The sequence below is a fragment of the Meriones unguiculatus genome, chromosome 12, assembly GCF_030254825.1.
Source record: "Meriones unguiculatus strain TT.TT164.6M chromosome 12, Bangor_MerUng_6.1, whole genome shotgun sequence".
In the NCBI taxonomy this organism is placed as follows: Eukaryota; Metazoa; Chordata; class Mammalia; order Rodentia; family Muridae; genus Meriones; species Meriones unguiculatus.
The window spans coordinates 98359094-98383814 of record NC_083360.1 but is presented as its reverse complement, the minus strand read 5'-3'; the positions used below and the strand labels follow the sequence as shown (position 1 = coordinate 98383814).

Below are 24721 nucleotides of genomic sequence, written 5' to 3'. Positions count from 1 at the left end.
AAGTAAAGAAAACAAAACAAAACAACAGTATCCTAATGATAAACAATAAAAAAAATGAATCTTCACTGAAATTCCCCAAAGGAAACGACTTTAAAAATGCACCAGAAATCAATTAGCTCATAATCTTTTATCTCTTACAGAAATTTATTCTCACTGACTCAAAAGTTAAATTCTGTTAACAGTAAACACAATGACTAGCTATCTAAGTTAACCTCATGAGTTTGTTTGTGGATACTGTTTTCTGTCTTCAAGGCTTATGTGTAATCCCTGGAGTTGCTTAGTAGAATGACCTAGCCAAATGAGATGTATATAGCACTTTAAATCCATTGACCCCTGACACCTCACAGCCCTCAGCCCACTCCTTCCCTTCAATGGCTAGCGCAGTCCACCCTCACCTCAGCTCTTCCCTTCAATGGCTAGCGTGGTCCACCCTCACCTCAGCTCTTACCTTCAATGGCTAGCATCGCCCGTAGCTCCCGGTTCAGCAGCTCATACCTTCGTTCTAAGTCATGTTCTTTTTCCCTAGGCAAGTTGTAAAAAGTTCATCAATATGCTAATTACTAAATCATTAAACACTTAAAAAACCCTTTCGTTTACATTGATTTTAGGAGTCATAACGGACTTTTCTATTTAACTTTAAGCCACTCTAAAGAAAGGATATACAGAACCAAAACCTTCCTCCATTGAGCGCTTGCTAGTGTTGCTATTTTCTTCCCTGGATTCTGAACGGCACAGAGGTATATCTTAACGGTAAGCAGCCTGCTCTTCAATCCTTCTTGTATTCAGTGTCAGGTATAAAGCGCTGTTGTAAAGTGTTATTCATAGTTCAGAATACATACTCTTATTGAAAACTTCATGTGGAAACAAGAATTAAATGTGAGAGCTGAATACGCAGACAAGTCAAAGTTTTCAACATAACCTTTTTTTTTTTTTTTACCAGGTTCAGACAAGGAAGAAATGATAAAACTAGGGTTTTACATTCACATAAAGACATGGCTAACATGGCTCATAATATTAGCATACTATGGGAACGCTGCCAGCTAGTGAGTGGATAGGAATGAGCATTAGTTTCTATCGTGAACTAAATGTTAAAGATTCAGATTTTGTATCTGGCCTGGCCTCCACTGAACTTTAATCACTGCTCTCGGAATAAGGTCACTGTTGTTAGGTAATTAGCTCCTTATCCCAAAGTTTGGATTAACACCACCTATAGAAAATAAATGTACTTTGTCTTTAACAGAATTTTATTTTTTAACAGAGTTTTAAAAACGAACTTCAGGGGCTAGAGAGATGGCTCAGTGGTTAAGAGCATTATCTGCCCTTCCAGAGGTCCTGAGGTCAATTCCCAGCAGCCTCATGGTGGCTCACAACCATCTATACCCTTTAATACCCTCTTCTGGTGTGTAGGCATAAATGCAGATAGAGCGTTCATATACATAAAATAAATAAATAAAATAGATATAAAAACCAAACTTCAATTTTGCTTCCCTCGAGGGCTCTACTGCAACCCAACTGGGAGCTGTTCCTCTTCTCACTAGGGATTTAGTTCTTAAACACAACAATTGGGGGCTGGGGAAATGGTGTTGCAGGTCCTTGCCGTGAAGCCTCAGGACCTAAATTTGTTCCCCAGAACCCACAAAAAGTGGGTTATCTTCTGGTCTCCACACTCCCACTGTAGTTAGAGTATTCATGCACACACGCACAAACACACCCACACTCACACACACACACAAACACAGCCACACTCACACATACACACAAACACACCCACCCACGCACAATAATTAAAAAAAACCTTAAAAGTACTTGATACACAAAATTGTTCTTATTGCTTGACTTTAAAAACCACCTTTCCCCCAGTCTCTATCAGTCCATTTGCAAATTCTTACTGTCCAGATGAAAATTTTTATACACTAGCTTTTTTATGGAAAGGAAAAACGTCAGGCTTAGTAACTATTAAACCCAAAGAAGGCAGTAACAGAGAATGCACGACTGGCAGCGTGAGGCCGGGTACTCACAGGAGGGACAGCTGGTTCATTCTCCTTATCAAAGCGTTTTTCTTATTAACTAGCATGAACCATTCCTGCATCATGGCCTCCTCTTCTTCAGTGTTCCTTCCTGCAGATCACAAGCCAATACAGTTCAGCACAAGTGTTCACTTTAAAACTATTTCAGGTGCTCCCAATGTATACAGGGTGCTGCTAACAGACTCAGGTCAAGGCCTGAGACAGAGCAGTAAGCAGAAACTCAGAAGCCAACCTTTCTCCAGAGCTGGTACTCCTGCGGCCTGCATTCCAGCCCCCTGAACTTACCCGTCTCGAATACCAACACCAAGTACCGGAAACAAAATGCTCCACCTTTCAAATCCTCCCCAGAGGCCGACTTACTATTATGTTTCAGTGAGGAACTCATGGTGCCGACAGACATATGGCCATGATTTCTTTTTTTTTTTTTTTTTTACATTAAAAGATTATTATGAGAATTGTAAGGCTAGCAGGGAGACCAGAGAAGTCCAGAGATGCTGTGAAAGCTTTTACTTTTAACAGCTTAATTCTCATTTTCCTCATGGAAAGTCAAATACCGTATGTGTGTACCACTTAGGACTCATTGACTCTAAAAGATAAACTACTTACAAGTTATTAAAAGCACTGTAAACGACGCGGCTACAGAAAAGAAAGCTCTCTGTGGAAAAACTACTGCAATGAATAGAATGTTTAAAAACTTCATCAACGAGACACTCTGCCACTTGGATTGTAAGGGAACTCCAAGAAAGACATTGTCCTGCCCTGCACACCCAGTCAGGCACGCCTGCCATGCTCCCACACAGGAGGCTACATCACAGCGCACCCTCGACGCTGGTCACACAACAGCACTGTGCATGTCGCAGCTGACCTGAAGAAAAACGCTTCTGAGGGCACGTTCCCTTTCTCTCCTTTCAAATTACACCAAGTCAAACTTGTAGCCCTTTCACCCCCAGTTTCACACTATGGTTATTTTATTGTTTTGCTAACTCATTATTTAATATTAACAGTCCAGTTGCCACACAGCATTCATAGGGTAAAAAAAGGCCTAATAAGAGTTAAATATCTCTGCTAAGACTGCTCTGTACATGTTCTTTTTAAATGTGGCAGTATGATTTAAAAACTAAAGACATTGCTGGGCATGGTGGCGCACGCCTGTGATCCCAACACTCAGGAGGCAGAGGCAGGCAGATCTCTGTGAGTTCAAGGCCACCCTGGTCTACAAGAGAGTTCCACAGGACAGCCAGAGCTGTTACACAGAGAAACGCTGTCTTCGAAATAAAAAGCAAGCAAACAAACAAAACCCAACCACAACCACACAACTGCGTCTATTTAAAACATTCAAGCGATACCGAGGTGTAACTGTGTTTAAAGTCCTCTTTGAGCACCTCCGCCCTCACTTCAGAACTCTGTGGCACTGTGACAGGCACACGCTCTTCTACACTACAGACTGCCATGTCCACCAAACACATGCATGCACTGTCTGCAGACACAGACTGCTTTCAGAGTCAGTGAGATGGTTACTATATAATGACCTAGTGTGTACCTTGTCATGTTGCCTAAATATTTACTTTATAAATTATGGAAATGCCAAAATCACACTATTTCCACATTAATACAAATTTAAAGAATGTTTCAGAATGCTCAAAGCAGGTCAGTGTGTAGAAGGTTGTGCATGAGCTGCAGCGTGTGCGGCCTGCCATAGGGAGACAGCGAGGATGCACACATTGCTCCGCTCAATGTGTGACGCTGACTTAGGAGAGATTCGTTCAGAGGCTGAACAGTCTTTATTGTTTTACAGTGTTTTAATCTCTCCTTTAGGGTAGCTGGTTTTGTATTCACTTTGGACCATGTGATGTCTTGACACTGGTCATGTGATACAGGCTGCGATAGGCACAGATCCCTGGGTAGCAACAAAAGAAGAAAGAGTAAAAAGAAAAAGCTGAGAAAAAGCTTGCAGTTTGGAAAAAGGCCAAATGTACCCTGGTGAAAGCGTTTTGATCAGTGAAATGACACATGTGTGCAATATTAATAGGTGTAGATTTCATGATATCTCATTTTCTGATTAAAGACCCAATTCTTGTGTTCATAACTCAAGTGGCTTCTAAAGATACACACATATTAAAACTCTGTTTTGAGTTTAACTTGACTATAATCGAGGCTTTCAGGCAACACCAGAAGGAGCCAGCCTACTCGTGCATTAGCATCACTTTCTTCAATGGAGCCCTGCTTTCTAAGTTGACAGTACTGATGTGGGACTGGGCTATTTTCTCTCTAATTCATGTCTGTATTTCCAGGTAAGAATCAGAGATAGGCCTGTAATTGTCAGGAAATAACCAATAATAAGAGAAGCTCATGTTTTAAAAGGAAATAAGCCTAACAAATATTTAAAGACACATTTACACACTGCTACACAGATTACTTCTATTCACTGAAAAAACAACAACAACAACAAAAAAACCTTAACTCAATTCTGAATCACTAATCCTTACTGAGGTAGTATACAGTGATGGAAATCTATACTCAGCCTAATAATAAAAAAAATTAAAGTTTCTTCTAACATATTACTACACTATTGTTTATGGGGATTTAAATTTTTTAAATTTAAAAGCTTTTAAAAGCCAGTAAGTTGAACCATTACAAATTAATCCTGACTTTAATAACTGGTTAAAGACCCCTTCAGCTTTATAAGCAACGAAAATATTAAAGCCTCTGATCGCAGTGAGCTTTTCTCATTTCTCCTCGAACCATTTGTTATTTAATCCAATACTAGTAATCCAATTTGTCCATCAGACTTTTAAAGGGCAGAATGCAACTTCCTCCGCTTAGACACTTTTCAAAGTACAATATATTTTTCAAATGAATGCTGGATGTTTCATTTTTCCCAACTGTTCCTAGCTCTAATGCATGAGGAAAAAAAAGAACAAGATGAACATTGTTCATACTGATTAAGTAAGAGCTCATTAAAGAGCTGTCAGCTCGGTACTTTGAATATGCATGAAGCATATAATCAGATCTAGTACCGTCACTAGAGGAGAATACGGTAAGTACAAAGGATTGATTTAATTACTTAGAGTGGGCTGTGGTGGCGAAGCAGTCTTGTTAGTGCAGAAAGAAAAAGAGGTTGTATTCTGGCACTGTGATAGAAAAGGCAGTTTTAGCTTCTGCCACAATACCTAATCTCAGAATAAAGCACTTTACACTGTAGCTTAAAATGAGGACTGCCATTATAAAATGCCCATAAATCATTTAATCTTGTTTAACCTTACCTTGTAACTACCTCTTCTTTCAAAATTATTTTAAATTTGTAATTGCAACTACATTTCATCACTGTAGAGCCTATACTGATACTTCTGTAAATCCTAAATTCTTTTTAGTTTTATAATCTGAAAAATTCACGACGTAAGACTAGTGAAGGCCACTCTGAAATAAGATATGACTAAAAAAGGTATGAACTAAAAGTTCAGTATACACTTACTAAAACGGTTATGTATAACAAAAAGAACACCACAAAAAGAAGTTTTCACCTTAAAATTATTACAATCTCTAGTAACAAACACATAAACTACAGTCTGTTTCCTTGAGGAGATCTGTAGTAATCTTCCTGAAGGTTACAGCAGCTTTTCTGACATCAAATGTCTTAACATCAGTTTTTTTCCCCTTTCTTTTAGTTAGTCCCTGTAGCTGGAATCTAAGCTGTAAAAACAAGAAACGACCAGGGAGGAGAGCAGGAAGGGCGATCGCGTGTAAACGAGACTGTCCGTTCCCGTCTCCGGGGGGCCGACGTTACAGAAAGCCGCTCCTGAAGACCAGCGTTAGGAGGTGTGCAAACGCCCAACACTGTGATAGCAACCACTGTCATGTTCCAACTCACAAAAGACTAAAAAACTAAGATGATTTCTTTCAGAAACTCATTCACTCATCCAACAATTTGTGGTTTTCATTTATTCTTTTCAGAAGCAGTGTCTTCAAAGTTTTAAAATAAAGAAGAGTGAGATTCCAAATATGGAATTCTGTCATTTACAGTGCAGTGGTAAGATTCAAACCCTGGACCTCATTCACGGACAGCCGGTGCTCCACCACTGAGCCACACCCCGTGCACACTGCTGAGAGCCCTACCAGCAGCCACACTTCAGGCCCTGTGGGGCCACACGGCCACAGGTAGGCATTCGGCAAAGCCGGTCATCGCCAGCGCTGCCTTTATTTTGAGGCACACTGGACATATCTCACAACGGGTGAGACAAAGCGAGTCACTGTCCGCCGTCACCCCGCAGAACAGGCCACTCGGATCATGAGCCGCCTCTACAGATGGGCAAGGCCGAGCCAGCTTGCCGCCCTTTTCTGGTCTTAAAGCTCTCTCACAGTCCTGTCATGGAAATGACTCAAAAGTGGCTCTAGACATGGCAAAGATGAACATAAAGAGTTGAACAAAATTACTTAATATATATGTCCATGTACTTATATGCATGCACACATATATAATTACATGTTACAAGAAGGATTCATAAACCTCTATGTATTTAGGTATGTCAAAATTTCCAGAGGTATCTTTTTATAAGGAGTCAACATTTAAAAATATATTTATTTATTTTGTGTATGTATATGCAGGTATAATCAGGGTATGTGTGTGTGTATGTGTGTATATGCAGGTGTATTCAGGGTATGTGTGTATGTATGTGTGTATATGCAGGTGTGTCAGGAGTCAGTTCTGTCCTCCTTCTTTGTAGAGTCTGGGGTTGGGCTCAGGTTGTCAGGCTGGGTAGCAAGTGCCTTTTAGTGGCTTAGCTATTTTTCTAGCTCAATTTTTTTAAAAAACTTTATTAATTATAAATTTATCACAATTTATTCACTTTGTATCCTGGCTGTGGCTCCCTCCTTCATCTCCTCTCAATCCCTCCCTCCCTCTTCTCCTCCCATGCCCCTCCCCTAGCCCACTGATAGGGGAGGTCTTCCTCCCCTTCCCTCTGACCCTAGCCTATCAGGTCTCATCAGGACTGGCTGCATTGTCTTTCTCTGTGGCCTGACAAGGCTGCACGCCCGCCCCCCCTCAGGGGGAGGTGATCAAAGAGCCTACCACTGAGTTCATGCCAGAGACAGCCCGAGCTCCCCTTACTAGGAAGCCCATTTGGAGACTGAGCTGCCATGGGCTACATCTGTGCAGCGATTTTAGGTCCTTGGTTGGGGGACCAGTCTATGCAGGGACCCCAGGGCCAAGGTGTTTTGTTTTTTTTTTTCTCTGTTGGTCTCCTTGTCCCCTCCAGGTCTTTCTATCGACCCTGAGATTTCACTTTATACCTATCAGAATGGCTAAGATCAAAAGCTCAAGTGACAACACTTGCTGGAGAGGTTGTGGAGAAAGGGGAACCCTCCTCCACTGCTGGTGGGAATGTAAACTTGTACAACCACTCTGGAAATCAATCTGGCTCTTGCTCAGACAATTAGGAATAGCGCTTCCTCGAGATCCAGCCATACCACTCCTAGACATATATCCAAAAGATGCTCAAGTATACAACAAGGACATTTGCTCAACCATGTTTGTAGCAGTTCTATCCATAATAGCCAGAAGCTAGAAACAACCCACATGTCCCTCAGTTGAGGAATGGATACAGAAATTGTGGTAGATTTACACAATGGAATACTACTCGGCAATTAGAAACAAAGAAATCATGAAATTTGGAGGCAAATGGTGGGAACTAGAAGAGATCATCTGAGTCAGGTATCCCAGAAGCAGAAAGACACACGTGGTACATACTCACTCATAAGTGGATTTTAGACATATAATATGGGATAATCATACTAAAATCCATAGCCCTAAAGAAGCCAAGCAATGAGGAAGACCCTAGGGAAGATGCTCAATCCTCATTCTGAAGGGCAAACGCATCAGAAGCAGGAGAAGACAGGGAACAGGACAGGAGCCCACCAAAGACGGCCCCTGAAAGGCTACTGAGTGAGGTATCAAAGCTCAATTATTTTTTATCTAAGATATTTTGCATATAAATTTTAATCATGTTTTCTCTCCCCCAACTCCTTTAGAACACTCCCTCCCCCAACCCCCATCCTTACACACTGAACTCTATGTTTTCTCTCACTTTATATAAAAGATCTTTCGGGACTACTTCGATGACACTGGAACCCACTGTAAATATTGAGTGGTTCCTGTAGTTGCTTACACCAATCACCTTGAATAATGCAGTCACTGTAGGCGCTATTTTTTAACTCCATTTTATTTGGGGTTCTTTAATGCCTCTACCTTCCTTCCAACATCCCAACCCCACGTAGAAGAGAAAGAAGGTAAGAAGGGAAAGAAACATAGACCTCTTTAGACTGAGTTCCAGCAGGTTAGGGTTGTCAGGTTCTTTGGGAAAACCCCGATCTCAGTCTTCAGGATGTCTAGCCAACGGCAGCAGAGGAAGGAACAAGCAGCCTTCTTCCTCCTCCATCCGTCTCCTTGAAACCCTTGTTCTCTCTCTGGGCTCTCATATTTATACTCTCCCAGAGTCCTCAGAATCCACTAACTCCAGCTGGCAAAAATCACACTCCTCTCAAGCTGCACGAAGCAATTATCAGCTGTGGACAAACTAAGGCAGTCCCATATCCCACACTTGGGATTAAAACAATAACATGTTTACATAACCTAACTTATTAAAAAACAAAACTTCCACAAGTCACTTTGACTCTGTACCCACAATGGCCTTTGTTCAATCCAGTCTTTAGGTTATTATTTTTTAATCAAGCCCTAACCTACTGCAAACGGTTGAACCTGTTAGGACTCTCCTCCTTGACGCTGTGAGGCTCGCAGCCTTTCCAAACGTTCAGTTTCTTCCTCTCTGTGAGGACACTCATATGACTTTGTATGGATGAACAAATGACCCATACAAAGCCCTAATGATAACATGAGGGCCATGGCAGTACGCACAGCACAGAGCTGGGGACTGGGGACACTGCTGAAAGGGCTCAGAGGCTTGTGCTGCTCGTGTGGTGGGGAGAGCTGGGGCGAGGCCTCTGCACAGACACCTTTGTTAAGGAGCCCACAGCTAGTGTGCCGCTGACCATGTGCAGAAAAGGTGGAAAAGAGGCACACAACAGCACCAACACATCTCCGCAACTAAAAGGTGTCATGTTACCTACAGAAGACAGCCATATCCATAACAACCAGGGAACGACCAACTTGGTACAGCCAGGGAGTTTGGAAAACACTAGAAGAAAGTAGATGCTGGGATACTGCTGATTATTAAAAAGTGAAAGGGATACATTTTTAAGATGAAATATCGCAGGTGTTTAATAGAATACATCTAAATGTTGGTTTATTGGCTATTCAAAGAAGGTAAAAATGTAAAAATTGTCACTTGAAGGGCACACTGATGTAATATGAGAAGAAAGAAGGTGAAAGCCCACTGAGAACTTTCTGAAGTATACTGTACTTTGTGGGGCGCGTCCTGCACAGCGCCCAGCGGGACAGCAGGACAGCGCACAGCAGGACCCACTGCTGCCGTGGGGCTCTTTCCTTCCAGCATTGGGTCCCGGGAAAGAACTTAAGCAGGCCTGGCAGGAGCTCCTTCACCTGCTGAGAAACTGCCCTAAGGCACTTTTTCCACTTTTAAAGTGAGCACCGAACTGTGGGGGGCTCTCTGGTTTTGTTTTCTCGGGGTGAAGCCCTCCCTAGTCTGGAAACTCATCATGCAAAGGAGGCTGGCGTCAGATATGGGCAGCCTCTTGCCCTGCTTCCCAAGTGCGGGGAAACATGCACTGTATGCCCCCTCCCCAACAACTCCTGGGGGCCCATGGTCTCCTGCATGCCAGGATGCACTTCATCACTGAGCTACATCCTCAGCCCTGGGCTGTAAGGTTTTTTGTTTTTTATTAATTTTTATTTTTTATTAATTACTGTTTATTCACTTTGTATCCCAGCTGTAGCCCCCTCCCTCATCCCCACCCAATCTCATCCTCTCTCCCTTATCTCCTCCCTGCCCCTCTCCAAACTGACTGATAGGGGAGGTCCTCCTCCTCTTCCCTCTGACCCTAGCCTATCAGGTCTCATCAAGACTGGCTGCATTGACGTCCTCTGTGGCCTGGCAAGGCTGCTCTGAGGGGCAGAGGGCTGGAAGTTTTAAAGTCTGTAAATGTATGGCACTAGGGAGCCTTTCGTCACCAGTTTAAAAAACAAAGTAAGTTCGACCCCTCAATGCAGTTCCCACAGAGGAAGTTTCTTTTCCATTCTTTTCCATTCCAACTGCTCAAGCTAAGTTGATAACTAGCTAACGTCAGGACACAGGCCTCCTCGGCTGTGTAAGAAAGCTAGTTGAGGGGCTGGAGAGATGCCCCAGCAGTTAAGACCTGGGTTCAATTCCTAGCACCCACACGGAGGCTCACAACTGTCTATAACTCCAGCTGCAGGGAACCTGACCCTGCAACTCACCAATGTACATAAAAAATAAATAATTAATTAAAAAAAAAAAAAAACTAGCCGAACAGTGAGCTTGGTAGCAATCTAGGAAAAAACATTCCTCTAGAGACCTCTGCTTCGGTTCCTGCCTCCAGATTCCTGCCGTGGGTTCCTGCTCTGGCTTCCATCAATGATGCACTATAACCTGTAAGATGAAATAAATCCTCTCCTTACAAAGTGTCTTATCATAACAATAAAAACCAACTAGGACACCAACAAATACCCAGTCCCGGTAAAAACACTCTCTTCTTGGAAGAGTTCAATTATTCGCTTTATTTACGTATTTATCTCTGTGTTTGAGTGTGCGAATATATAAGGGTGTTCATGTGGTAGTGGACATGTGTGCACACACATGCTGAAGACAGAGGTAGATGTTGGGTGCCCTAATAGCGTTCCTCATGTTTATAAGGCTTTAATTTTACTTTGTGAATGGGTGCTCTGCCTGCATGTATATTGTATATATGGGCAGTGCCCAAAGAGGCCAGCAGAGGGCACTGGATTCTCTGGGAGCAGGAGTTAACCAACCCTTGTGAGCTGCCCTGCGGGTGCTGAGAATCAAATCCCAAGTCCCCTAGAGCAGTCAATGCTCTATCCATTGAGTGGTCTCTCCAGTTTACCTCCTGATTTCTCGAGACATTGTCTCAAACTGAACTTGGAGCTCAAGAATACAGCTAGACTAGTTAGTTAGCAAGCCTCGGTGATCTTGTTTTTATTTCCTCAGGTCTAGTATTACAGATAACAAGCCAACATGCCAGCTGGGATCCAAAGTTGAGTCCTTATGCTTAAATAACAAGCACTTTACCAACTAGATTATCTTCCTAGCCCCAACTCAACTTTCTAAATTCCATGTTTGAAGGAGGTCATTCAGTGTTAAGTTTTTTTGTGCCTAGCTTATTTCACTTAACATAATGTCCTCATATGTGCCTTCTTAATCTTTGTTATAAAGAACTAAAGGGAAATCTACTATCTTGTACTAGTCTTTAGTCACATATACTCTCAAGCCACGAAGCCTAAGCAATGCAAGGCAGCGCAGGTCCCTCTCTGGAAGTGTAGTAACTTATGCAGGCTTTCAGCATGTACACATACCTTGAAGTCAAATGCACTTACTGCTGTTTTTCCACAGCATGCTGGGTGTCTGCTGGTGAGTTTTAACACTATGACCCCCTCATCCAATGGTACTTGGCCTTCTCAGTGCAGCTGTTCTCTACACTAGAGTATATAAGATAAATGAGTACGAAAGACTTGGGAATAACAGTGTCAAAAATATACTGACATATGAAGAAATAATAGTAATGATTATGATGATCAACTATTTAATATGGTCGTGTAACATTTAAACCCACAGCTAGCTGGTGGTAGAGCCAGGCCTCAGATCCAGGTGGCTCTATGAACCATCACTCTAAGCCGCTCCCCTCACACTTACAGGCTGTTCAGTGTGTAAACAAGGACAAGCTCTTCTCTATTTAGAACTGAGATCTCACCAACAATAACAACAACACGCCATAGCAAAACAACCTCTGAGGCTGGTGTGTAGTCGCAGGACTTTCATGAAACAGTCCTAGCGCACACATCTGTCCTGTTAGAAGTCAGAAGGCTGAGGCAAGAACACGCGATCAAGACCAGCGTGGGCAGCAGAATGAGCGCCTGTGTGGAGAGAACATTATGCCTCGCACTGAGCTCCAGCCCTGCTTCTTGACTTGATGAGCCAGCTGATGGAGAACACTGTTACTGTAAGGACTGGGGAGATGGCTCAGTGGGGAAAACACCTGAATTTGAATGCCCACATTATGTTTCACATAAAGCATGCTAGCTCACCCCTGTCATCCTGTGGTCCTACTGCAAAACAGGATGCAGAGACAGGGAGTCCCTATCTTAGAGGCGTGTGGACCAGCTAGCCTGTCATACACAGCATCAAACAACAACAGGAAGAACAAGGTGGAAGGTGAGACCGACATGTGGCTGACCTTTGACCTGTGCCCACACAGTGGCACACGTGTGCCTGCATTCACTCACACACAATGTACACTTGTGCACTAACCCTGCCGCCACTTTATAGAACTTTGGGAAGAGAAGACACACGCCAACATAGTACTTTGAACGTCTTCCCTACAGTACTTCACATTTTCCTGTCTCCTACATAGGGACCCCACAACCTTTACTCAAGCGTCAGTATCTTTCTTGGTTCCTAATATTAAACATAGCGGAATAATCAATAATTGTAGTGATTAACGGACGGTGTGGTGTTCCTCTGGTGTATAAGAGATTCCCTGACTCTCAATGCAAACATCTGAAAGACCTAATCACGTAACGATGTTACTAACATGCTATAAGCCGAAATATGTTAGTTGCGTTGTTTTTCTCTTTTGTTCCACACATGCTAAGCGAGCATTCTGTCAGCCTTGAGCAAATTTCCTTACACACGTGGTTGACAGAATTGAAAACAGGTCCCCTGTAAGCGCAACTGCTCTTAACTGCTGAGCCATCTCTCGAGAGCAGAACATGTTTTGTTTGTTTTTTGAGACGGTTTCTCTGTGTAGCCTTGGCTGTCCTAGAACTCACTCTGTAGACCAGGCTGGCCTCAAACTCAGAGATCTGTCTGTCTCTGCTGGGATTAAAGGTGCATATCACCGTGCCTGGTTGAACATGGAAAATTTAATGTCTTGATGTATGTATTTCCTGAATCAATCAGTCTTAAAGAATCCTTTCAATCTTCCTTTCAATGCATGAGAGTTCTGCAAGTACCCAATCCATTCAGTTTTCTTTTTCTCTTGAAACTTAATTCTATTTAAGATTTATTTTACATTTATCTGTTACAAGGGTCCATGGCAACTTGAAGGAGTTGGTCCTCTCCTGCCGTGTGGGTTCAGGGAATTGAACTCAGGTCACCAGGCTTGGCAGCAAGTTGTTTTATCTACTCAGCCACACCAGTGTTTTTCTTCTCTTCCTTTTCTTCCTTCCTTCCTTCCTTCCTTCCTTCCTTCCTTCCTTCGTCTTGCTCTTCTTTTTTGTTTTTTGGACAGGTCTGATATAATTCAGGCTGGCCTCAAACTCACAATGTTGCCTCAGATTATTTAGAACTTCTGATTGTCTTGCCTCTGCCTTCTGAGTGCACACAGGAGAAAGCTGCCATCTTGGCTTAGGGCCAGAAGCCAGGGTTCCACATCTGCTTCAAAGAAGGCTAAAGCCCCAACCCTTTCTCCTTTTTAGACAGGGGCCTGATGGGTAGCCCAGGCTGATCTTACCCTTGACCCTCTGAACCCGGCCACACAGACTGGGATTACAGGTTTACACTCCACACCTGGAGTTCCAGTGGAAAATGCTGGTTTCAAGCATATGCACATTCTGTTCAGCAGGTTCAAAGGTCAGATGGAAATTCACAGGAACATCACACTCACAGACTCTCTAGAAGTCCCAGCAAAAGGTATCCTTAAATCTCTCCCAGCCCTGAGGACACACTGAGTCAGCACTTTTAACACGGCATAAAGTTTTATCTTTCTTGATCTGAAGAACATCACGATGTTCCAAGAGTTCTTCAGATTCTGGCCTAAGATCTCAGGAAGCATCGCATCCCTGTGGCTGCGTGTTGTTTCTTCACGGCTGCAGCCTGCTCAAAAAGAACCAGAGCCATCCTCCCAGCCAGGCAACTGCAAATCACTGGTTCTTCAGAGTCTATCGGTATTCATGCTCTCACTCATTACCATCAAGTTCAGCAGAGTAGCTACCTAGTTTACACTCATAAATTCCAGGATGATTTAAATACATTTGGGAGAGCCAAGATATAGCGTAGCCATAAAGTATATACTTATCATGTGTAAGGCCCTGGGTTTGAATCCTACCTAGTGGCACACAAAACAAAATAAAACAAAGTGTCCTCTACAAGAAGAAATATTTTAATGAAATTCTGTTATCTGAAACCAAAGTTTGTTGGCTTTATAGATATTCGGCAGTTTTTTTTCAAGATCAGAATTCTACATTTGAACGGTGATATTTAATACAATGTCACCGATTCTTAAGCTTTTGCTTTAATTTCGATTAAGCACTTGAACGGGGCAAGTGTGATGGCGCACGTCTTTCAGGTAAGCACTTGAACGAGGCGACAGCTGGAGGAGAGAGCTTGGGCCCAGGCATGTGAAGGTGTTCTACACGACAGAGTAAGACGCCACCTCAGAAATGCAGTGAGAGTAAAGTGAAACAAGGGCTTGGTCCAAAATGAATGACGTTGCATATTAGGTTTCGGCTCCCTTTACTTTATTCTCATGAGAAACTAAAGGATTTATGAGTACAAATCTACATTCCACAACATTTTAATTTCAGGGGCTTAAAAATTAAATTCACTAAATGAAAAGTTTTATCAATCTAAATGTCTCTTTTGTCTTACATCTTTAACCTTCGTACAAAACTAGATCTTTCAATGAATATGACCATAAGCTGGTCTGTCCAGTTCTACCCATGATGGGAGACGAGACGCTGGGGGAGGAAACGCTGGAACCTTCTGCAGTTCTTCTTTTTGTTTTGTTTTGTTTTCTGAGACAGGGTTTCTTAGTCCTCCGCCTGGCTCTGCCTCCCCGGGTGCTGGGTTTACTGGCGTGCATCACCATACCTGGTCCCTTCTACAATTCTCAGCATTGGCCATCAAGTGACACTCTGAAGAGCAAACTGGCATCAAGGCTGTTGGCTTTGGGAGAGGCAAAAAGTTGGAGAGACGGTCTACAACCAGTCAGCCAATGCAATGGGCATGGACAGGTGTTGGCACTGACCTCCCACCCAGGGCTACTTAAAAACAAGAGAGAAACTTTATACATCCTTATTTTGATGGTAACATCCACTTAAGAAAGCAGTGTTCTTCTCTTTTTCACTTTATTTCTGCTTTTTTTTTTTTTTTTTTTTTTTGATTGGGTCTTGATATGTTTCCCCAGGTTGATCTTGAACTTCTGACCTCAAGTGCTCAAGTGTCCTTATGCCTCAGCATCTTTAGTTTCTGGGACTGTAGGCAACAATGAGACTGACTTGGCTTGGGAAATAACTGAGTGATATATGTATGTGTTACCTATATGTGTGTATGTGTGTGCATTTCTATTTATACCAAAGTTTAGGATATTGATTATTATTTTTTTTCTCTACAAATTTCTTCCAAATACCATTAAACACCCTCCTCCCCCAAGCACACATTAAAATTTTACTATATGATCAGCCCAGGCCTGGTTACAGCCCAGGCTGTAATCCCAGCACTCAGTGAGGCAGAGGCAGGGGGATCTCTGTGAGTTCCAGGCCAGCCTGGTGTACAAAGTGAGTCCAGGATAGCCAGGGCTACACAGAGGAAACCCTGTCTCAAAAAAATCAAAAATCAAACAACAAAAATCCACTACATGAAGCATTTAAAATATATTAAAAAATGATTAGAGATGATAAGACAGCTCCCTTTGTAAAGCACATGTCCACCTACACATGAGGACCTCAGTGTCGAAGTAGAAAATCAGGTGTGGTAGCATGGACTGCTTAGCATTGCAGTGATAAAGAGGTAGAGGGACAGACAGACGTCTCCATCCCAGTGGCCGCAGCCTAGTGCAGCTGGCAAGCCCCAGGTCCTAGTGAAAGGCGTTTTCTCAAATAAGTGAATGGCTCCTAGCTTATTCTCTCCCTCTCGCTCTGAAATCAACAATTTTCCTTAACTTCTATTTCAAAAATTTCCCAAGGAAGTAGCTCCTTTAATATGCCAGCTCAGAAATGACACATGGGGACTATTTATGCCCAATTCCTATGGAAAGTTAAAAAAAAAACATAACTACCAACTAAAAGAAAATTATGACTTAATGTCCACTAGAAAAAACAGAGACTCTCCACAAGAGAACAGCACAGGTTTGCTACAAAAGGAGAACTCTTGGAAGCCTGAATAACAAAAGGTTTATAGACACAGAATTAGGTAATCCTTGATGAAAAAAAAAAAAAAAAAAGGCCTAATGAGAGATGAGAGTCAGCTCTACAAATTATCCGTATTTAAAGAAAAACATTCCACTCTGAGAAACTAGGAGAATGCTGTTCAAACAGAGCTTGCAGCCTTCCATGGAACACCTTCATTCTGTGTCCCAACAGAGGAGGCAACTCACACATTATTGCCTATCTCTGACTGTTCTGAAACCCACTGTTTGGAGCAGGCTGGCCCTGAACTCAGAGATCTACCTGCTTCTCTCTCGAAAGTGATGAGATTAGGTGTTTGCCACCACGCTTGGCCAAATCATGATTTTTTTTTTTTTTTTTTTTTTTTTTGAGACAGGGTTTCTATGTGTAGTCCTGGCTGTCCTGCATTCGCTTTGTAGGTCAGGCTGGGCTGCCTCTGTCTCCACCCCCCCATGCTGGGATTAAAGGCCGGTGCTACCACACCTGGCTAATCATGAAATCTTGCTTAAGCTTCTACTATTACACTGGGATGAAACAGAAGAGGGAAAAAGCGCATATGTAAATCTGACTTCTACATAATGTACTAAAGAAAATTTCTCAAAATACAATACACAAGCCAGTTTGTCTGTGCCTCCTAAAACTCATTTACTGAGCATGAAAAACAAAAACAAGTTAACAAACAAACGCCCTCTCCCCCCAAATTACCGGCGTCCATAGCTCAGCCGTACTGACTAGCACACATGGGGTCCTAGGATCAATTCCGAATAGTGACAAATACATAAAATTAAATAATACTAGGGCTTCTTTTTCCTAGTTATTTTACAGGAAAAAAAATGTGGTATCCATACAAATTTTCATCAGTTACTTTTATATATAGCCTAGGGTTTAAAAAGCACCAACAGTTAAGACAGCTTTCCAGTGTTATGCCAAATTCCCAAACATGTTCTGGCATTTCTTGGGAGGAATATGGGCACATGAGCGGGGCGGGGAGAGTGCCGGGGCAAGGGGAATCATTACAGAATGCGGCGTACACATTAGGAGGTGACAAGGACAGTCAAGAAAGGTTAAAACCAACCAGAGGCAACAAAACCCCGAGAGCAGCAGCTGTTTCGTTCCCTTTTGCCTTGTCTGCATGGTCAGTCCTATAAACTTCCCAAGTGGGTATTATCGGAACCTTTTCTTTTTAAATAGCTGCGGAAAAGGGACTCAGAAAGGTTAAGACTTGTCCAAGACCACCACTACCTAGATTCCAGTGGGAATGCAATGGATTTAAAAACCTATGCTCTTAAATCTGCACGCCGCGCTCACCGAGAATGTCCGTTGTCGTTGTGGCTACCCTACCACAAATGCCTCAGAGACAAGCCACAGGATGCACACGGTTACTCTTGCAAGCAGGGCACAGGGAGCTGTCTATTTAACAGCTACTTGGGGTGTCTTCGTTGGTTTTTGCTCCTGATTCAGGGTCCTGCCTTAGAGCTCAGGTTGGCTTGGAACCCGCCCTACAGTTCAGGCTGGAATCCAGCTCATCTTCGTCCTGGCTCAGCCCCTAGTGCTGATGGCAGGGTTGCACAGCCACCATAGCGAGCTTACTTTTTGTTTGTTTGCTTTATTTTTATTGATGTGAAAGTTTGAGAACCACTGTCTTGGTCTTTTCACAAAGAGATCACTGAGATTAATTTTTCATAAGAGAAAAAAGGTTGATGTTCCATGTACAGCATGTTGTTTTAGCATTGGCATGACATACAAATCTAATTTCACATTCAGAAAAAAAATGCTGCTGCCAAATCAGTTCAAATGCCTGAATTTTATGTCATAGATAGTTGCTGAGAAAAAGAGAAACATTTTCCTGGAATGCCTCGTTCCTTAAATGTTAAAAAAAAAAAAATCACTGCAGTCTTGAATAATATGCATCCCACATCAGGCAATAGCATGTTTCACACAATCATCCCTTAGGTTCAAAAATTACCTTTTACATGTTCAACTCAAAGTTTCTAGGCATGGAAAACACCACTGGCAGAAGTTAAACATCCTTGTTTTTCTGGATAAATGAATAAACATTGAGTCGGCACATAAGAAATTCCACTTGAGACTATAGAATGAAAAGCTGGGGTACCGAGTGTGAGTCAGAGACAGAACAAACTAATGGTAGAAGTGAGACCCTTCGGGGCGCATAGTTCTGAATGGGAGATTTCTTCTGTGGTCCAATGCATAAATCAGAATGGGTCAACAACTGAGTGCTACTACTCCAGACACAACTTACAGGTTTTCCTCCTCAGGTGACCCAGATGATGAACAGGTAGAAAGAGATCCAACAAAGAAGACCAGAAAGCATGACACTAGCTGTTTTTCTCCGTACAGAAAGAACAAAGAATGAAAAGAATTCAAGAAGATGGTGAGGGGTGGGGTGGGAGTCAGGTGACACAGGAGGGCAGGATGGATGACACAGATTACCAACTACTAGTGCGAGGGATCACAGGGCCTCCGGCATTCAGGCAAGCGCTCTCCACCGGCCTCTTCCCTCAGGCCTCACAGGGATGTTCAAAGCCATAAGGGTCTTCATGGCCACTGTGGGAATTGAGGCTTACTGCCGAGCTGAACTTGTAAAAGCAGGAATGAAAACAGCGAACACTGGTGTGGGATGCTGGCCATCATGCTTCTAGTTCACAGCAGCGAGGGCTGCTGGCTTTAGATAAAGTACACATCCGATTAAATACTGAAGAAAAGCCTCTCTGAAGGAAGTTATGCTAACTTCAGTGAAGTGGGATGAGTCTAGGAACTCTGCAGAGAAAGTTCGTATAACCTTGGAAGGGTTTAGGAGTATCACTCAGAGGGAGAGTGCTTCTCAAGCCGTCACCCGGAACTGCCCCAGGTTCAATTCCCAACACTCCAAAACAAAACCAGAAGGAAGCATGGAGAGCTGGGCTCTGTCTCACTGCTCTCTGATATGGCTGGCATTCAGCTAATCAAGTCCTGACACGTCCTCCTACGCTTCTCCTACATAGCGAAATACTGCACAAAGTTATAATGTTTTTTAATAAGAAAACGATAGATTTAGGTAACATAAAATAATTAAAAACCTCCACACGATTAAAGATAAATGGACACATAAAGCAGATCTCTAATACCAAATTACCAAAAGCTGTGTTAGCACTTACTTCTAAAAAGGTAATGCTATCAACTCTTGGGGTCTGTCAAAGTACATGGCTCATTGCCTGTGGAAACTGATAAAAACTTACTTTGCAGAAAATTTTCAGATATAAAATATTATCTTTAAAAATTGTTTCCTTATAATACAGATTCAATGCAGTAATCATTAGTTACAGCTAACGTCAGAACCTTAGACCATCTTTATGACAAAATCTCCTGCTTGTTTCTTCTGGTGAAAAGTCCTTAGAGGAGACACTGTTACCTTGCCTGTCCATTTGACATGCTGTGTATATCAAGAGCAAGTGAAAACATGATGCTTCATAAACACCAGTTTCTATTTTACTATCCCAATTAGAAAAACATATTTCTGATAAATTTATAGTTTTTAAATTAATTTCTTTTTAGCTTTCAGGCTAAAATAGGTATCACATGACTTAGTTTAACATGCACACTTTAAATGACAAGGCTTCTTTTCTCACTGTAATTTTTTTTTAATTATATTTATTTGTATTTTATATGCACTGGTGTTTTGCCTGCATGTATGTCTGGGTGAGGGTGCCAGATCCCCTGGAACAGGAGTTACAGACAGTTGTAAGTTGCCATTTGGGTGCTGGGAATTGAACCCAGGTCCTCCAAAAGAGCAGTCAGTGCTCTTCACTGCTGAGCCATCTCTCCAGCCCCTCTAACTGTAATTAGTATGGGAATAAATATTTCATGTCGGCTGTCATGAACAAAATGAACATATTTTATTTGAATGAATCTTAATTTTTCACTCATATTTAATAGACAGAGAAGCATCAAAAAAACATGATGGTAAATATGAAATTAACAAGTTATGAACCACTGTATAGATATTTAGAATGTCGTTTCTACGCTCCCCTGACTTTAGCTATGACTGTCTGAGTTATCACTACTACCGTGGGGTTTTTCGCTTTTCCATTCTGTTAGAAGTGGGAATAAACTGCACTATGTTAGTGGGTAATAGATAAGCAGTGTTAACAGAACTGCAACGAACTACAATGTTTCAGAATATAAGAGAATTCAAAATAACACTACATAGAAGTAACAAATTTATGTGTTAAATGTGGAAAACACTTGACAGGAAAGTCTCTACCAAAATCTGATAGGCATCACTGCATTTTAGAACCATCAAATGTCCTTTCTTAGGGACTTATTAGTTGTCCAGAATCAGTTTAACCCCAAGGTCACGTACCTTAGCATACAAAAAAATTGATGCCAGTTTTGGTTTCTATTTTTTTCTTTTTTAAGATATGGGTGCAGTCAGAGATTAGCTTTATTCTCCTAGTAAATGTACAGTGATTACAGAGAAAAGGGAGAGAGAGTGAAAGGAGTGTTCCTTACAATAGATATAATCAAAGACAGCCTACAGAACTCACTTCAGCAACCTCAACTGTACGCTGCTATCTATATCCTAAACCCCCACACAGCGCAAGTAGCTGTTTAAATCACGGGCCCTCCTGTTCTCTATACATCCTGTTTAATATTAATGAATTTATCAACACAGATAGCTAGCATCAAGGCTACAATGAAAAGCTGGACACTTGAAGCATTTAATGCAGCTAAAGGAGAAGATTAAAGATCAATAACAAAATCACCTGGTGGAAAAGGAAAAGGTGTTGATTAAAAGGTTTTTTGCTCTACACATAAACAATACCAAGAAACCTGTATTTTAGCACTTGTGCTCAACAGGCACTCCAAACTAGGCAAGGATGAGAACAGAAACCCATCCTTTCTAATAATCTCGTGACAAAAGCTGAAAGACATCATCCTATTAACTAGTGATCTCAACTGCTAATGCGGAGTACTTCCTGGTGCCTTTTATGTCGAATGCTGCTATTAAAAACCACTAAACATGCACTGTGAACAACACAGAATCATTCATCTTTCATCAGCATCTCTTGTTAGAAGAGCATGAGTGGGACTAAAGGTGTCATTGATATTATGGAGTGGAAATTAATCAGAAATTTTTCTCATATTTTCCTCATCTCACTAATTTACTTTTGTTCAAATTTCCTCCTGCTAAAAAGTTCATACCCAACCCCCTGTTGTACTCTTTTAAGTTGAGAATATTCAACGAGTGCGCCCACTGAAAGGCACCAGGTCCTAACACAAAAAGCATTCGACATTCTCATTTAGTTGTCTTTATTTTGCTAGCACCATGTGGTCCTTGAAGATGTAGAAAACACGGGAAGCTGAGTAAAGATCAGAGCAAGCTCATTAGCATTCTGACAAAATTGGAGTGGTGGAGACGTAGAGTTTGCCCAGTTTGTCGTTCTGAAAGCTATGAAAGCTAGCGGTGGTAAGCCTTCTATTTCATTGTGCCTTTGTCTTTTAGGAAGGGGAGGGGGGTTCAAAGCAGCAGGGTATTTGCTAGTCCTAGGCCTGTACAATGCATTGTGGGAACCTTTCCTGCACGGTCAGCCCTAGATAGTATCATTCCAGTTTGAGTCAAAAGTTTTTTTTTTTTTGTTTTGTTTTGTTTTTTCACCATTTATGTGAAATGGTAGGTGTGTGAATCTTAGTCATTCCTTTAATGAATTTATCACAGCTTTGCTTTTTTTTTTTCCCCTCTGGCCCAAGTCATTTAGTCTAAAGAGAGAGAGAACCTAAAATGTTGCCAGTCATTTTCAGAACAAACATTAGGATTTTATGATTACCACTAATAAGTAACACAAAGGACTGATTCATTTGGTTAAGATTTAAAAGCTGATTGCTCAACACCTGACAGGACAGTTCTATTTCTGAAAGTGACACAGAGTAATGGCTGTGCTCTGTGTGTGCAAATAATGACGACCTCTTAGAAAACTGAACTGAACTATCACCTACTTGGGTTTCCTCCTTCATTTAAAGGTAAGGTTCATTTGAACGCCAAACGGGCTACATTAGCAGTACTATTCAGTGCCAGCATTTCTAAGTTGAAATGAAGTGGAGAAAGGTCTTTGGGGATGAATATATCTGTTAAATCCTTGTGGCTGCCCTCCTATCTTGGATGATGACCCAAAAGAATGTCAACAGCTCATTTTCCCAGAGAGCCAGGAGACCTCATGCGAGCCATATTCTGTACTTTCTCAACGAACCATTTCAAACGTTGTATTTCACAAGCTGTTGAAAGTGATTTTCCTTTCATCTGTAGTATCCTAACAGTTCTTTGGACATCAGTGCCTCTGAAACAAGGGCTGAACAACATTTTACAAGTGAATTCTACATATGGCACATAAATTTTTAGATTTACTTTCAATGTGTATTTTAGAAACACGGCCTTGTTACAGCAACGTGTTTGCGGCAGAAGTGAAATGTTGGAGTAGTTTTTCATTGTGGGAAAGAAGTGCTTTGTGCAGAAGCTTAGGATCTAATCAAGTCTGAGTATTTAGACTCTTCTGGCACTTGCAGTTATGTGAAGAATTGCAGCAGTAAGTGAACTTGACACAACAGTGAGCTGATGAAGGTAGCATTAGAGGGCAGCGTGGGGAGGAGCTCGCCCAAGGTGCCAGAGGCCTGGGTGTGGCCCTCAGCACCACCAGTGAAACACACACAGAAAATGTTGTTTGACAGTAAGAGAATGGACCACTTCTATCTGAAGCTTTTGATAAGGCTAGCATTTGGTTATAGCACGAGGAGCCATTAGCCTATGTAGGCAATATGTTGGCACAGGGATAACTTTTATCCATTAAATATTGTATTCGCACAGGTAGTTAAGTTCATTTTTTAAGCTCTAAGTTTCATCACTTACAGCTTGAGTTGGGCTTTTTTTCTGAAAGTTCATTCATGTGTGTGTGTGTGTGTGTGTTCTGAGACGTCTGTAGACCAGGGCTGAACTGGAACTCACTGAGTAGCTCAGGCTAGCCTCACCAATCCTCCTCATTTCCAAGTATTAAAACAACAGAACCAGAGAGGTCTGCTGTTTAGGATTTTTTGCTTTGCTACAATGTAGCTTACATGTATGTAGTTAGTACTTACATTTTTACTAACTTAAAATTTAGTTCATTTAAATGTATCCCAATATTGAGCTGTTTTACTGCTAGCTTTACAGTTCTACACAAGATGCTATTATTATTGTCAGAGTGGCTAATTTTACACTTTGCAATGTGAATATGGCTATAAATAGTCTCCAAAAAGCCATTTTCTACCAAAGTTTAAGTAAAATCCTTCGGACTAGCTATATCAAATTTCAAAACAGGAGTAGCTAAGTCCTATATTTTGTTTTGTTTTGTTTTCCAAGTCCAACTTTAAAAATATTTTAACAAACTAGTTGTGTAGAAAATGGAATGTTTTATTTTTCCTGATTTTCAATCTTGATTTTTAGACTTTATTAGAAACCGCTTTGACTTCTAATACTGAGATATTATTCTGTTATGGAACTCTGGACAGACATGAAAATTACATCTTTAAAATGAAGTAATCTTTATAGCTTCTAGTTTCAAAGCACATTACAATCCCGAGTCATTAGAATCCAAGACGGAAACTGCGTAAAGCACTGTAAGTACATACATGTAGTATGTGTTAGACAGGATATACCTATGGGCACAGCGTTTCACATTGCGTCAGACCTGACGCTTCCTCACAGCTGTTCTTACTACACTGCTGTCTAGGTTCTTATTTAAAGACCAGATGTTTTGCACAAATGACCAAGAGTTGAAGTGAGAATAAATTAATGGTTGATTTTTTTTAAGCTTTGATGGAATTAAGAATACTTCTTTTCTTCCTGTGCCCATGTGAATGTTTGTCTGTTAAACTCCTTCTCTGTCTCTCGCTCTTTCTTTTTTTGACAAGTGAGGCCACCCTGCAGAAAACAACTGATGCAAAACCCAGGAGTAATCCCTCTGTTTAGTTCAACACTGTGGTTAGCCCTCACCCTGCCTCTATTATTCAGTGGATTTAGAAAAACTTCCATTTGTTTGTTAGTCTCAGTCTTCAGTTCTGTTGTCCTCTTGAAGGAAACCTAGTCTTATTGCTATGTAAATACATGTGCATGGCAGCACATGGTTCTAGAATTCTGATTACTCTAGCAAGCTAAAGAGGAACCGTGTACACAGATAGTTGAAATGTGGAAAAAATCAAGATGCATAAAATTTTACTAAAGACTTTAAGCATATCACCATGTGCCTGGGATTTCATGGTATAAACTGTTTCCTTCCATAAACACTAAACTGCTAGAACCTAAGACAGTTATTATCACCAAGTAATAATTGACTCA

General features: G+C 41.6%; 1 protein-coding gene across 18 annotated transcripts in view; it reads right to left on the bottom strand.

The window, feature by feature from the left end:
- Ehbp1 (EH domain binding protein 1) overlaps positions 1-24721 on the bottom strand; it is a 246186-nt gene that overhangs the window by 7138 nt on the left and 214327 nt on the right. For all 18 annotated transcript variants that reach the window (XM_060365165.1, XM_060365166.1, XM_060365175.1 and 15 more), the window contains 2 exons: positions 2019-2118; positions 449-522 (listed from right to left, as the gene is read on the bottom strand). In XM_060365165.1, coding sequence (XP_060221148.1) covers positions 449-522; positions 2019-2118 — 174 coding nt within the window. The remainder of the gene's footprint in view (positions 1-448; positions 523-2018; positions 2119-24721) is intronic.